The 13,648-nt window shown below is 51.3% G+C and overlaps 6 protein-coding genes across 6 annotated transcripts; 3 read left to right on the forward strand and 3 right to left on the reverse strand.

Annotated features, from left to right (window-relative positions):
* Nucleotides 1-110: 110 nt before the first annotated feature.
* Nucleotides 111-3,340, forward strand: CDEST_10505 (Putative dihydroorotase, metal-dependent hydrolase, composite domain superfamily). Its single transcript, XM_062926663.1, has 3 exons — nt 111-382; nt 459-1,936; nt 2,049-3,340. Exons 2-3 carry the CDS (start codon nt 1,415-1,417, stop codon nt 3,210-3,212), a joined length of 1,686 nt encoding a protein of 561 aa, XP_062782714.1. The 5' UTR covers nt 111-382; nt 459-1,414; the 3' UTR covers nt 3,213-3,340.
* Nucleotides 3,341-4,163: 823 nt separating this feature from the next.
* On the reverse strand, nt 4,164-5,452 carry CDEST_10506 (Putative NADP-dependent oxidoreductase domain-containing protein; the record flags this gene model as incomplete). The annotated part of the gene is made up of 2 exons (XM_062926664.1): nt 4,699-5,452; nt 4,164-4,637 (listed from the first exon to the last, which is right to left on the reverse strand). The coding sequence occupies exons 1-2, from the start codon at nt 5,314-5,316 to the stop codon at nt 4,164-4,166; spliced, it is 1,092 nt and encodes a 363-aa protein (XP_062782715.1). The 5' UTR covers nt 5,317-5,452.
* A 1,184-nt stretch (nt 5,453-6,636) lies between these two features.
* CDEST_10507 (Putative polyprenyl synthetase, isoprenoid synthase domain superfamily) lies at nt 6,637-9,036 on the forward strand (the record flags this gene model as incomplete). The annotated part of the gene is made up of 3 exons (XM_062926665.1): nt 6,637-7,066; nt 7,116-7,416; nt 7,473-9,036. The coding sequence occupies 3 exons, from the start codon at nt 6,637-6,639 to the stop codon at nt 9,034-9,036; spliced, it is 2,295 nt and encodes a 764-aa protein (XP_062782716.1).
* Nucleotides 9,037-9,494: 458 nt separating this feature from the next.
* On the reverse strand, nt 9,495-10,446 carry CDEST_10508 (Putative cytochrome P450; the record flags this gene model as incomplete). Its single annotated transcript, XM_062926666.1, has 2 exons — nt 9,495-9,848; nt 9,907-10,446. 2 exons carry the CDS (start codon nt 10,444-10,446, stop codon nt 9,495-9,497), a joined length of 894 nt encoding a protein of 297 aa, XP_062782717.1.
* A 56-nt stretch (nt 10,447-10,502) lies between these two features.
* Nucleotides 10,503-11,302, reverse strand: CDEST_10509 (Putative cytochrome P450; the record flags this gene model as incomplete). Its single annotated transcript, XM_062926667.1, has 3 exons — nt 10,503-11,060; nt 11,109-11,180; nt 11,246-11,302. The coding sequence occupies 3 exons, from the start codon at nt 11,300-11,302 to the stop codon at nt 10,503-10,505; spliced, it is 687 nt and encodes a 228-aa protein (XP_062782718.1).
* Nucleotides 11,303-12,271: 969 nt separating this feature from the next.
* Nucleotides 12,272-13,486, forward strand: CDEST_10510 (Putative mycotoxin biosynthesis protein UstYa). The gene is made up of 2 exons (XM_062926668.1): nt 12,272-12,667; nt 12,714-13,486. Exons 1-2 carry the CDS (start codon nt 12,355-12,357, stop codon nt 13,367-13,369), a joined length of 969 nt encoding a protein of 322 aa, XP_062782719.1. The 5' UTR covers nt 12,272-12,354; the 3' UTR covers nt 13,370-13,486.
* Nucleotides 13,487-13,648: the final 162 nt, after the last annotated feature.

Here is a 13,648-nt window from a genome sequence, read left to right on the forward strand (position 1 = left end):
CACCGGCTGAAGAGTCTGCACAAGGAAAAGGAAAAGATGAGAAGGAAGAAAGGAAGGCTAAAATCTCGCCCTCGGGACCGGGAGGCGCATAAAATGGCGGGTCAGATTCCCCAAAGTAGCGGTGTTTTACTCGATCATTACTCGATCAAAACTCCCAACTGAAGCTTGGACGACGCCTTAGAACCCCTTGGATCCCCTCAAATGCACCGGCGGCGGCAGAGCCTGCGAAGAACAAGAGCCGATAGGCACACAAATCCGGGACAAGGCCTCGAAGCTAAAGGAGACGAAGGAGGAGCAGGAGCAGGAGCAAGCGCATCGGGGCTACCGACTAACATTCCGAGAACGGCCGACACCACTGCAGCGGGCTCCCACGAGGCAGGTGGTACGTATTTATCGCTGTAACCACTGACACGTGCCTCTTAATTCGCTAGCTGTGGGTGACTAAGCTCTCCCTCCAGGCGCCTAGATCGGGGAACGGCTGCGTCCGATGACGGGGCGGCCAATCAGGTTCTTCTGATAACAACATTCGAAGAAAAGATTCAGGGTCCCCGTCTCTCCCCCGACCTTCGTCTCCCTCATAGGAAAGTGAGAGAAGGGTTCGATAACGCACCCCACACAACTACACTTCGGCTAGGACACAGAGGCCGACGGCGCGGTGCAGCCAGACTTGTTGGGATAGGCAACGGGCGATGAATAGTGGTCAACAACACGACAGCAGACTTGGCGGCGTGGAGGCGTCCTGGGACGGCCTCGGCTTGCTGATCCCCCCTTCTTCGCCTTGTGTGGCCGATCCTTGATACGCTCCTTTGTCCTTTGTCCTGTCAGAAGGCGTTGTTTATCTTATCGGGATCTGAAGATGGAAGCCCAGAAGAATGGATGGAAGGGAATGCCTGGTCTGGTATGGGGGGCCCGTCCCGCCGTCCACCTCTGTTTGGGCTCGGTGTGTGGTGGGCTGTGGATCGAACAACGGACGACTGTATTCTGAGTAAGATTCGAGACGGCGGTCCTTCTTTTCCTCCTTCTTTTCCCCCCTGATTCCCTTTTCGTTCCCTCTCTCTCTCTTCCTTAGCCAGACTGTCTCTTCGTGGGCAACTCATGAGAGTATAGCATCAGTGTTCGGATACCCGAATAAACTCACCTTCACTTGCACGACTCATATCTATCTCACTAACCTCAATATCTCAAGCCACATCGTTCGTCTCTTATCTACCACACCATTTCCCCCGCCACCCCGCGATCAAGATAAGCTTCCACCCCCCCGATACCCTGGCCCAGAAGAAGCAGCAACAAGCTGTCTGAGAACGTCTTTTCGTGGGGAAAGCTCTCCGAGACTCAACCACCTTTGCCTTATCGGGCCAGGACCTCCCCAAGCTCCAGGACGAGCTTATCGCGAACCCTCCCGACCCTCGTCACCATGACCGTCCCCCAAGACACTGCGCCGGCGCCCCTCGTGGTTCTCGTCTCAACACGCGCTGTCCTTACCTTTGCCGAAGATAACCTTGTCCTCACTCCCGCAACGATAACGGTCTCCCCAACCACCGGCAAGATCGTCGACATCGTCCCCGCCGTCCTCCCCAAGACCTCCTTCCCGGCCTCGGCGCTCTACGTCAACTACGGCTCCAAGCTCCTGCTGCCCGGCCTCGTCGACGCTCACGTCCACCTCAATGAGCCCGGCCGCACCGAATGGGAGGGCTTCTGGACCGGCACGCGAGCCGCTGCCTCTGGTGGCGTGACCACCGTCGTCGACATGCCCCTCAACGCCATCCCGCCCACCACGACGGTGGCCGGCTTCAAGGAGAAGCTCGCCGCGAGTCGAGGCCAGTGCTGGGTGGATGTCGGCTTCTACGGCGGCGTCATCCCCGGGAACACAGATGACCTGTTGCCTCTAGTCGAGGCCGGCGTGAGAGGCTTCAAGGGCTTCCTCATCGAGTCGGGTGTAAGTCACACACTCACAAACACGCACATGCATATACACACCCAACCACAACCTCACCGAGCATGCTCTCCCAGAATATCCAACTCTTTGCTAACCCCCATCCTCCTCCCAGGTTGACGAATTCCCCGCCGTCTCAGCGAAAGACGTGGCACTCGCCATGGAGAAGCTCAACGGCACGCCTACCACGCTCATGTTCCACGCCGAGATGATCCCCCCCATCGCCGACTCGGTGGGCGATGCCGTCCAGCAGTCCGAGCCGCCCCTGGCTCCCACCGGCGAGCTGCACTCTTACCAGACCTTCCTCGAGTCCCGCCCGCCCTCCTTCGAGACATATGCCGTCGAGGAGATCCTGTCGCTCGCCCACCTCGCGCCGGATCTTCACCTGCATATCGTCCACCTCTCTGCTACCCAGGCCATCCCCCTTCTCAAGGAGGCCCGCCAGAGGGGCATCAACATTACCGCCGAGACGTGCTTCCACTACCTTGGCTTCGCGTCCGAGGACATCGCCGACGGCGACACCCGCCACAAGTGCTGCCCGCCCATCCGCGAGCGCTCTAACCGCGACGGCCTGTGGGAAGAGCTCGTCGCCGAGGACTCGTGCATCAAGACCATCGTCTCGGATCATTCCCCTTGCACGCCCCAGCTGAAGCTCCTCCCTAGCCACCTCGAGGCCACGCCACTGCCGCCTTCCTTGCCGCCATCCCCCCCAGCCGAAGACGCCCACGCCACCAACATGCACCACTCGGACTCGGGCGTCGACATGACGATCCCTGGCGAGACCGTCGGCAAGATCCTCGCCGAGAAGACGCTCGAGGACGCTGCCCTGGCCGTCGCCGACGCCAGCTCGCGGGGAGACTTCTTCGCCGCCTGGGGCGGCATCTCCTCCGTTGGCCTCGGCCTGCCGATCGTCTACACTGCCGCGAAGGCGCGCGCCGCCGAGAACCCACACGCCACGGCGCCGTCCATCGTCGACATCGTGCGCTTGTGCAGTCAGGCGACGGCGAAGCAGGTCGGCCTGGCGCACCGCAAGGGCGCGTTGCGGGTGGGCATGGACGCCGACATCTGCGTATTTGACGACGTCGACGCATGGACGCTGCGGTCCGGCGACATGCGGTGGAAGAACCGCTGCTCGCCGTGGGAGGGCCACGAGTTCGCCGGCCGCGTTCGGGAGACGTGGGTCCGCGGCCGGAAGGTCTTTGAGTACGGCGGAGCGAACGGGGGCTTTGTCTGCGAGGGTCCGCTTGGCGAGGCTATTACCGAGAAGCGCGTGGCTTGAGAAGCAGAGTTGGTTCAATCATGTGAGATGTGGCATGGAGAAGAGTGATGGATTGGATAAGGCGCATTTTTCCGCGAGCGATGTCTTGGGTAGGCGCCATCGGTTTGGATGCATGGCGTTGGCTAGGTAGATTACGTGAATGATAAATACGATTTCAGCATGGCCTGACCTGCCTCGAGAAGGCTTCTTGGCCGACATATATTGTTTGTGGAATCATAACATCGAACGACTGGCTGAAGTGTCCGCCCGGAGAGCAATGAGAAACAGTGACGCCACTGTCGTCTGCAGCTGTTGTAGCCAGGGTTTCTATCCCATCTCGACCGACGGGATACAGGATCGTTTGTAGTACAGCAAGGTCTGGCCAAGGTGTCTAGTGGCAGCTCTGAGGTGACGGCGTTTCCACCTTGGCCGGGAGATATCCTCGTGCCGTCCCCGTCCAGACCAGACGCGCGTTGAGCCAGGAGACAATGTAATCAAGAACCTATGAAGGTTACGCTTCACCTTGCGCCCTGAGTCTGGCATACCTCAAAGTGTAGTCTCATAGAGCACCTAGAATAGTGACTGTACGATGTGACAGGAAGCAGGATTCCTTTCCTGTATCCGCACATGAGAAAGACCATTGTGGGTTATTGGTGGGATGAGATGACTGAAACAGTAATTTCGGGATCTATCTTGCATAAATGTGATAGAATTAATTGAAGCCGTGGGAGGGGGGGTTGTAGGTGATTCGACTAGATAGGCGTCATGCTGGTGTGAATCAACATAGCCTCATTCATCGCATCGCCTTTGGGAAACAGACCCACACAGAGCACGAATGTAAGCACTAAAACTCCAGTTGAGACCTTGTGGCTTGTACCTGGAACAAGAAGATTTCAGGCTGTTTCCAAGAGTAGCAAAAAGGAGCAGATTTGCTAAACTCCTGACAAAGTTTTGTTGCGTTCAATGCTATCTTTATTGGTGACCGTATACTGCTTTTGGCCTATATAGCTCCTCTAAGTAATCTTCTTCTTCTTTTGTGAGAGTCTTCCCCTTTGCTTCAAGAGTATCTTCAACCTGTTCCATCTTCGTAAATCCCACGATAGGGCTGGTGACTCTCTTGCTGATCCAAGCCAGCGCAACATGGCTCATGGGCCAGCCTCTCTTTTCGGCGACCTCGGCGACCCTGGCTCTGATGGCTAAGTCGGGCTCTAAATGCCCAAGTGAACCGCCAAATTTGCTTTCAAACTCCTCTCTCTTACTCAAAGCACGCCCTGCTGAAGAGGGCAGACGCGTAAGGCAGCCGTTGCAAAGTGGAGACCAAGGGATCAGGCCAACTCCCGTATCGTTGCAGTAACGGATCATCTCCCTTTCTTCTTCCCTGTAGAGAAGATTATAGCAGTTCTGCATACTGATAAACATGGTCCATCCACGTGACTCGGCCGTGTGCTTTACTCATCACATATCAGCGATTCTGTGTGCATGGCGTCGATCGTCTAAGTTGACTTACTTGCATGCGGGCAAACTGGCATGCCCACATACTGCTTGCTCCAATATATCGCACTTTACCTGATCGGACAAGGTCATTCAGAGCTTGCAAGGTCTCTTCAACGGGCACAAGAGGGTCAAAACGATGGATTTGCAAGACGTCGATATAAGGCGTGTCGAGCCTACGAAGCGATGCTTCAACAGCGTTGAATATTGCCGCCCTCGAGAGTCCAAACATGTTTTGATAGTCCTTGGAGTTTTCTACGGGCATCAAAGCATGCTGAACGTCCTGGTCCTCGCCCACGGCGTAGAAACATTTGGTCATCAGGATGACTTTCTCTCGAGGTATGCCATACCTCTTCAGCGTCTTGCCAACGATAGCTTCCGACACGCCGTTGGAGTAAACATTGGCCGTGTCCCATGTGTTGATGCCCCTGTCGTACGCGGCTTTGAGGAGGCAGACAGCCTCCTCTTCGTCGAGTACCCAAGGTCGGATGCCGGAAGGGTCTCCGAAGCCCGCGCACCCGAAGATGGGGACTGAAATGCGGAGACCTGAGTTGCCTACTTGACGATATTCGCATTTCGTGGATCTCAACGACTCTGCCAAGCTTGGGGCAATAGTAACAGCAGAGTAGGTCATGATCGTAGTGAGATGTGGTTTCCTGACTGAAGGCGTGGTCCAAAAGGTGAGTGGAGAAAGCCGTCGTGGGGGAAGCGAGAGGACTGTACTCTGCACCTTTCTTTCTTGGGCAAGTGAGGAGTCCTGGCAACTGCTAATTTCACATGGTGATTGCGTTCAGCCTCCCGCCGAAGTAGGTGTGGTCACAAATCCCTCATTCACACGAGAAGGTTCTCAGAGTAAATAATTCGACGCAAAGCGTTAGTCCGAAAGCCTATGCAAGATGAAGGCTCAAATATAGACTAACCCGAAGAAAGCAAAAACAGTCTCTGAGTTTATCGTTGCATCATTGCCGACACCGGGTTGCCCTAGATATGGCTGTGGTGTAAAGAGTCTGCGTAAGAGATCCAGCGTTTGCTCGGCCTCCTGGTACATTAACCCCCATGCACTCTTTTCCGCGTGATCTTGTGGGGGTTTCGGCTCTCGTTCCGCTGAGGTAACTTTAACTTTCACATACTCGCTTGGCTTCACAGTCTTTGGTGCGAAATAAGAAGCCTTGGACAAGGTAAGAGCACGTGGATCCTGTAGGCGGTAACCTTGAAGACGCGGGACAACACAAGACGCGTGGAACTCATGAGTCAAGGTTGTCAAAGGTCGGACAAAGCTTCAAGAACGATGTAAAGCTTGACATAGAGTTTTGGTTCCCGGAAAACCGGTATGTTTTAGGAGCACTTCAGAAAACACTGTGTTCTGAAGGGGTTTATTGCATAAACCAGCCCATAACTTAAATTGTTGCCCGCTAGGATGCCATCCGACCGAACCACCGACGACATTGCCTGGCAACGCTATTTACCTGCATACACACTATGCATGTTCTTCGACAACCTTTACTACGAAAGAACAACCCCATGCATACGCACCCTGAGGTCACGGCTGGTCTAAGAAGATTCGACAGCCTGGTATGAAGATGTAAGCCCCAATGGGGCTGGCCTACAACTTGATCCTGGTCTACCTCCCCATGAACTCAAGGATATGTCGGCAAAATTCGACAAGCAGGTTGAGCTGTAACCAAAAGTGATAACAAGCAAGGTCCTTCATGTTTAAGGTTGCTTTTGACTCGCACGAAACTCCCGAAACATCGACCATTTTCGATTCGAGAACCGATAGTCACAGTGCATTGAAACGAAGCGGCTGTTGCGTTTAGATGCCCGTGGAAAGCATCGTAGATCAGAGACCTAGCCGCTGTAAATGTTGCAAGGAATGCGAATCTCGAGCCAAAACTTCTATAGAGTTGAGTTTTAGGGTGGTTGCTACTTAATGCATGCTCAGATTAGGCGGTGAATGGCTCTTGGGTGGGCGAGGGCAGATTGGAAGCTCGTAGTAACCATTACCCCATGTACCAAATGCTTGAGAAAGTACTTGAATATCCTTACTAGGCTTTCAGATTTCTTCCTATCCAATTGCACGATATCTCAAATTACCATGGACGACATCTGGAAATATTCGGTTGAGATTGACCGTGAAGTGGCTTTGTCTACAGGTTGCTTTACTAGTCTTGCCATTCGCATTCACCAGCGGAACGACCTGGCTGACGAAGCAACAAAACTTTCGATTCAGGACTGGGGCTCACATGTCGGTGATGGATGGGAGCGGAAGTCGGGCTCTTCGTGGAGTCCGGTTGGCAATTGGGGTGCCTTCATTTTCCCTGAATCGCTCCCTGAGCGCTTGGGTGTCATCACCTATCTCGCCAACATGGGAAACATCCATGATGGTAAGTGTCCTTACTATATTCATGCCTTAAAACTAATGAGGTGACGCAGACCTTTGTGATGACCTCACGTATGAGGAGGCTCTCAAGGAGCACAACAACCTCAGCCAAGCTATGGAGATCAGTGCCATAGCTCCCCACCAGGGACCTAAGGCACTTGATCGATCCATGAAGATGAAGAAGTACATTTCCAAATGTCTTCTTGAAGCAATGAATATTGATCGTTCACGCGCTTTGCGTATGATCAACACCTATCGGTCCAAGTGGCTTGATGTCATGGAACGCCGTGACGTCAACGAGATTGAATCTCTTGATGAATACCTCGTTTTCAGAAATCTAAACGGCGGGATGGAGTAAGTCAAGACTTCGATGTAGTCAGATCGTCAAGCATTAACTGAAATGGCGGTAGGGCTTTTTGGAGCATGGTGGAGTTTGGCATGGCGATGGACGTGTCTGACTCTGACAAGACAAGGGTCCGACCCCTTTTTGCGGCTGCAGAGTCAGCTCTCGTCCTGACAAACGACTACTGGAGTTGGGACAGAGAGTGGCGGCAGGCTCAACAGACTGAAGAATCTAGAATTGTCAATGCCGTGCATCTCTTTATGAGAACACAAGGGCTAGCAATGCATGAAGCCAGAGAAGCGGTGCGCGACCGGATTCTGGCTTACGAGGCCGAATATCTACGGCTCAAGACCGAGTTCTACAGCAAGAACCCCAACGTTGGCGCGGATCTCAAGAAATACATTGAAGTATGCGGCGTCATCACTGCTGGTAATCACTACTGGTGTGCGAATTGCCCTCGACACCATTCTTGGCGCGATCAAGATGCTCCGCTTGATCCTATCGGGCGGAGGCTTTCCGTCTCATCCGAGGACACGGTTGAAGACGATTGCGCCACGTCGCCAGGGGCAACTACTTCAAGCTCCATGTCGCAGAAATCCTCTCCTACAACGGAAATGACACTCTCCGAAGTTCTCAGCTTCACCACCATCAGTGGTTGTGATGAACAGCCACAAAGGCTTAGCGACAGTCCTCTGCGGGCGCCCTGCCAGTATATACGCTCAATGCCATCTAAAGGACTGAGGCATTTGATGGCTGAAGCACTTGACCAGTGGCTTCTCGTCGACGACGCTTCACTCGATAGAATCAAAAACATCATCGACCTGCTCCACAACTCATCGCTTATTCTGGACGATATTGAAGACGATTCGCCACTTCGGAGAGGTTTGCCAGCAACTCACATGGTCTTTGGACGGGCTCAGTCTATCAATACCGCAAACTACATGTTTGTGCAAGCAGTTCAGCAGGCCCAAACACTATCAAACCCCGCTTGTCTTGGAACTCTTCTCGGCGAGCTTGAATGCTTGTTCATCGGACAAAGCTGGGACCTCTACTGGAAGTTCCACCTGCAAATCCCTACGGAGAAGGAGTACTTCGCGATGGTGGACAGCAAGACCGGCGCCATGTTTCGACTGCTTACAAGATTAATGTTCCACGCGAGATCCGTTGTTGCCAATGACAAAGTTGCGCAGCTCTTGGATGAAATGTGCCGCCTGCTCGGCAGGTTCTTCCAGATCAGAGATGACTTCATGAATCTCGACTCAAGCGAGTACTCCGACCTAAAGGGGTTTTGTGAGGACCTGGATGAGGGAAAGATGTCTTACCCCATGATTCTAGTTCTGCGGCAGAATCCGGAGTATCAGGACCTGATCATGGGTATCTTTAGACAACAGACCGCGAATGCTGCTAAAGGCGGCTCGGCCGAGCCTGCACGTCTCCCACATGAGACGAAGCGTTACATGTTGGGAATCCTTAAGAGTTCGGACGCCATGGCCTTGACGTTGAAGAAATTGCAAGAGCTCGAGGCTGCGATGGAGGAGAAGATCAGTGACCTGGAGGAACGGTTTGGAGAGACGAATCCGGTCATGCGAATTCTCCTCAGTAGACTTAGTGTTAGGGATGTAACTTTGTGATATAACTTTGTAGTTAAGATTTCGAAAAGTCGCTCTAGAGGAACAGAATGGACACAAAGATACTTGGTTTTTCGAAGTTCCCTAACTGCATCAATACAGCTTTACACTCGGTCTTTGCGGTCAGCGATAGCTGGTCGAGCGCACATACCAGCTGCACTCTTCGGGAGGAAGAAAGAGGAAAAGAAGCCGAAGGACTGTGTGTCGGTTTACAACAGACGAGAGCACCAAACAGTCAGTGGAACGAGTGCTTTACATTAAGAGAAGCCTCTCAAGTTTTAATCTTTCTGAATTGTACTGATTCCCACTTCACCTTCTCCTTGATAATCAACAAAAAATACGACTCAGCTTCCACGAAGTAAATTGTACAAAAGCCACTGCCACTGCCCTGTAACCCGACTTCGAAAGCAAGCAGCGCAAGCAGAAACCATCCAATGACTCTCTGCACTTTTTCGGTGGCTTCAGACTTGGAACCCATGGAACGGGCGATAACGCACGTGGAACGGAGAAGCCTTCCAAAGCCCTAACAAGCGCGCATCTCTGACGAAATCTTCGCCTTCGTTGACCTGTTCCCAGTCAAAGCTCCAGGCCAACTTTGCAATACATATTCGAACCTCCATGTAAGACAAGTGGATACCAATGCAAGACCTTGGGCCGATGGAGAACGGCTTTGAAGCCTCTTTTTGGTCATTATCGAATGTGGCATCGTAGCATGGGTGATCCGCGGGAAGCCATCTTTCCGGATGAAACTCTTTCGCTTTACAGAACCATCTCTCGTCGCGAGAAGTTACATGAGTTGCTGTGGCTATAACCGTCTGTTTTCTATTAATCTAGAGACATAGGAGAAAAAGGTCAAGACAGCAATAGACTTACCCCTTTCGGAATCCATTCTCCAGTAACATTGGCTCCTGGACTAACCCTAGGCAACCCGAAGGCTGCAGGGTTGAAAATGCGCATCCCCTCTTCTATCACCGCATTAAGATACTTCAGTGGCTTTGTAGATTCACCGTCGATCTCACTGTGCTGTCGGAACGTGCAGCGTAACTCATCTTGAAGGCGCTTCAGGCAGTCAGGCTGCTGCAAGAGATGGTACGTGAGCGCGGACATGAAGGTGGATGTCGTTTCAGTTCCAGCAGCAACCAATGTGCTACCCTGCGAGGCGAAGAATTCAATGTTGGCTTCTGGGGCCTTTTCATGCAGTAGATGACTGAAGAAATCGAAACGATTGACGTCGGCACCCCTCTGAAGTCGCTGAGAAGCAGCCTGGCGGGCGTTGGCGAGGTACTTGTTACGCATCCTCTTGCTTTTCTCATTAACGAGGCAATACCTCACGAGGTCTTGGAAAGCCTTCCATCGTCGACGGACCACGTACCCTAGGGCAATCTGGAACCCACTGTTAGCCAACATGTGCATCCAGTAGTTTCCTTTGCCTAGTCGTGACGGTTAGCTTCGAGATCATGCAAAGCGCTTCAGTCTAGCAGTGTCTTGCCTATCTCGATTGTGCCAAGCTCCTCGCCAAAGGAGAGATCGGCAATCACATCAAAAGCAAGCCACATGAACCATTGACTCATGTTCATTCCCTGCTGGGTATTCCCTTGTTTCGAGATCTGGTACAGGAGGGAATCGATATGACGGACAATGATGTCTCCTTGTTTGCGAAGGGCAGAGGCGCTGAACCCGGGAGCTAGTCGCTTTCTAATGCCTTGATGGACATGAGGGTCAACCTCTGTACCTATTGACCCACCAACATCCGATTGTTTATAGAAAGTGGTAAATTTGCGGAAGAATTGGGGATGGTTGATGTTTGGCTGTCCATAAATGTCCTTGATTGATTGAGGATGGACGCAGGATAACTCGTTTGGACCAATCCGCACGATGTCACCATATTTGGCATGTAGGGCCTCCACTTCCCAAGGCCAGTTACCCGAGATCCTGATACTGGTGAGAATACGGAAGTTTTCTTCAGTTTGACAGAACCTACCATTGACGGGAAACCCAAAGATCTTGGGCACGGCCAGATATTGGGCCTGCCATTGATTAGTTCTTAAAGCATCCTAACGGCACTGACAGACAACCTCACCTGGAAATCTAGCGAGCGGGTGAAAGTAAAGATTGTAAATGGATGATCCAACGAGGTACGCAAGACCCTGCTGAAGTCAGGTCTGATTTCTCACTAGAACAGTGTGAGGAGATTCAGGACTCAGCTACTTACTAGTCCCAATAGGTAGATAGCGGCACGAACACTGAGGGTGACAATCCAAGACATCATATTGTCAAACGCTTGTTGAGGACTGATGATTTGTGATGTCGATGCAATACTGAGGGGTGCACAAATTCTACGCAGACCACAAGATGTTGAATGACACACCAATGTAATGTGATCTAAAGATTGATACCACAGATACTCTGTCGACTATCAGCCAGGGCGAGAACGCCAAAATGCCAGGGCACATTCTAAGCACCTTCCAAATGTTTATCCAGATCATTCAACAGACAGAATCGGTATCAGAGTTCACAATTGCTATTCCTTGCAGATGCTACAATGGTCGTGATCCCACACGAGCAGAAGAAAGGCAATTTTAGAGTGTCCAAATAAACCTTATGAAGAGAACTGGCATTGTTGCGGTTCTGAGTTGTATGACAAACATCATTAAACTCACGCGGTTCCAACCTTAAGACAGAGACCTCCGTGTCATGCAAACACAGTGAGTACCTCTACATGCCCGGTCTGTCTCTTGCGAGGAACATCAAGGCCTGTGATGTTGCTTGTCATGCTCGAGTGAGAGTATCAGATGAAATTCAACTATCTAGTGTAGCGTGCTCAAAAGTCAATTGTCAGTCCCTGGCCCTTGGAAGTTGGAAAGCTCAAATAAAAGACCAGCCCCATCCCCTGGAAAGGCTACAGCTTCCTGAAGTTAAAATCACGACGCCTACCTGTCGCCGAAGGAGACAGACTTCTTTCTTCGGTGACTGATCTGACTCGTGCTGATAGCCCCTGATGAGTACTCGTTTGTTTTGTTGGCCGATTAGAGCTTGCATCAGCAGAGAGTGGAAGCCGCAGACAGCTGCATGTTGAAACCAATAGACTTGAAGTCAAAATGTCGAACGAAAAGCTAACATCACAAGATTGTATGCATGCTCGGACTCGGTCTTTAGCCAAATCCGAGACGAAGACTATAGAATTTGAAACTTTTGAGATCTTCATTTCATCACATTTGCTCATCTGTCCTCTACAACTACCTCTGATACCAGCGCTACTCATCAAAACATCACTTTACACGCATACTTTTATCTCTCCCTTACTGTGTGAGATTACTTCCTATGATGTTCAAGTTTATCAAATTCAAAACCTCGAGCCAGAATTACCACTCGCTACCAATGGCTGAATCAGACAGAAATGACCATGGCGATCGGTCCAGCAATGACTCCGACCTCCCCTTGATGGATAAGGAACTTTCTTGTCACAAAAATGAAGCCCGAACTCGAGGTTTTCTTTGCAACATGAAGATAGCAATGAAAAATCCTGTGTTTATTGTGAGCTTTTTGTTCTTCCAAATTGGAGTCGGAAGCCTTTTTCTTGCTTGGCGTCATTCTCATCGCTTCAACGCCCGCTTAAAGGATATTTCAATGCACTGTAAGTGGTCACCATATTATTTTCGAGCATAAACTAAGAAAGCAAGCACCTTTGTTGGATCAAATTCAAATCCCATTGGTCCCTCGTAAAAGTTATGCTCAGTATGGCATGGGAGGGCCCGAGATTTGGCGCGCTGAGCCTAGCGAGGAAGTCGACAAAGCATGGGAGCGCGTTACAGCTGAATATCTCTTCCCCGTCAAAGAGTCGGACATCAGAGCCATGAGAAAAGACCCCTCTGTAGTTGTTCCGATGCCTGACAGTTACAAGATCGATGGGGAGACCACGTACATGGCGAAGTCCGCAGTCTACCACAACATTCACTGTTTGGACTACATTCGGAAGGCAGTTTACCGCGACCATTACTACCCAAACGGTACTGATGACAATCCATTCCATGCCTATCATACAGCGCATTGTATCATGATTCTTTTTGAGCACTTGACGTGCTCGGGGGATCCTGGCGTATATCTCTATCGCTGGATGGAAGAATTCAATCGACCCATCGCCGACACAAACATCTGGCGTCAATGCTGGGATTTCGAGACCGTGATGGAAGAGCATAATGAAAGGGCAGTTAAGGACATGACTGAAACGGATGTTCGAAAACCTCAAGGCGTGAAGTCTGTGCCAGCTCCTGATGGCGTTATGAACATCATTAGGAACTACCAGAAAACACACCCTGACTACAATCCTGGACAGTAAATTCTGTACCGACCAAACGGGACAAATAGGAGGCACGGACTGTTAAAATGTGTGACAAGTAGAAGCTGTTCCTCAAACTTGTTGGGAGACTAGAAATATACAGATTGTTCGACCGGAAGTTCTGTTTCTGATGCCATCTGGAAGACTGTTAGACAACATGGTCTTAAATGGCTCGTAATCTTCTTCTTTTCTTCTGTAACTCTACCTCCTTCTGCAAAAGATATTTCGACACATATCTCACAGCAAGAAACAACATAATCATTCTACAAAATCCAGACG

This window comes from Colletotrichum destructivum, chromosome 6, assembly GCF_034447905.1.
Source record: "Colletotrichum destructivum chromosome 6, complete sequence".
NCBI classification, from domain to species: Eukaryota; Fungi; Ascomycota; class Sordariomycetes; order Glomerellales; family Glomerellaceae; genus Colletotrichum; species Colletotrichum destructivum.

What these genes read in the sequence shown, in the direction of transcription:
- CDEST_10510 (XM_062926668.1), top strand. Translation starts at nt 12,355, where the DNA reads ATGATGTTCAAGTTTATCAAATTCAAAACCTCGAGCCAGAATTACCAC. An exon ending in AAAGGATATTTCAATGCACT is followed by an intron (nt 12,668 to 12,713) that starts GTAAGTGGTCAC and finishes TAAGAAAGCAAG; the next exon opens with CACCTTTGTTGGATCAAATT.
- CDEST_10505 (XM_062926663.1), top strand. Translation starts at nt 1,415, where the DNA reads ATGACCGTCCCCCAAGACACTGCGCCGGCGCCCCTCGTGGTTCTCGTC. An exon ending in GCTTCCTCATCGAGTCGGGT is followed by an intron (nt 1,937 to 2,048) that starts GTAAGTCACACA and finishes TCCTCCTCCCAG; the next exon opens with GTTGACGAATTCCCCGCCGT.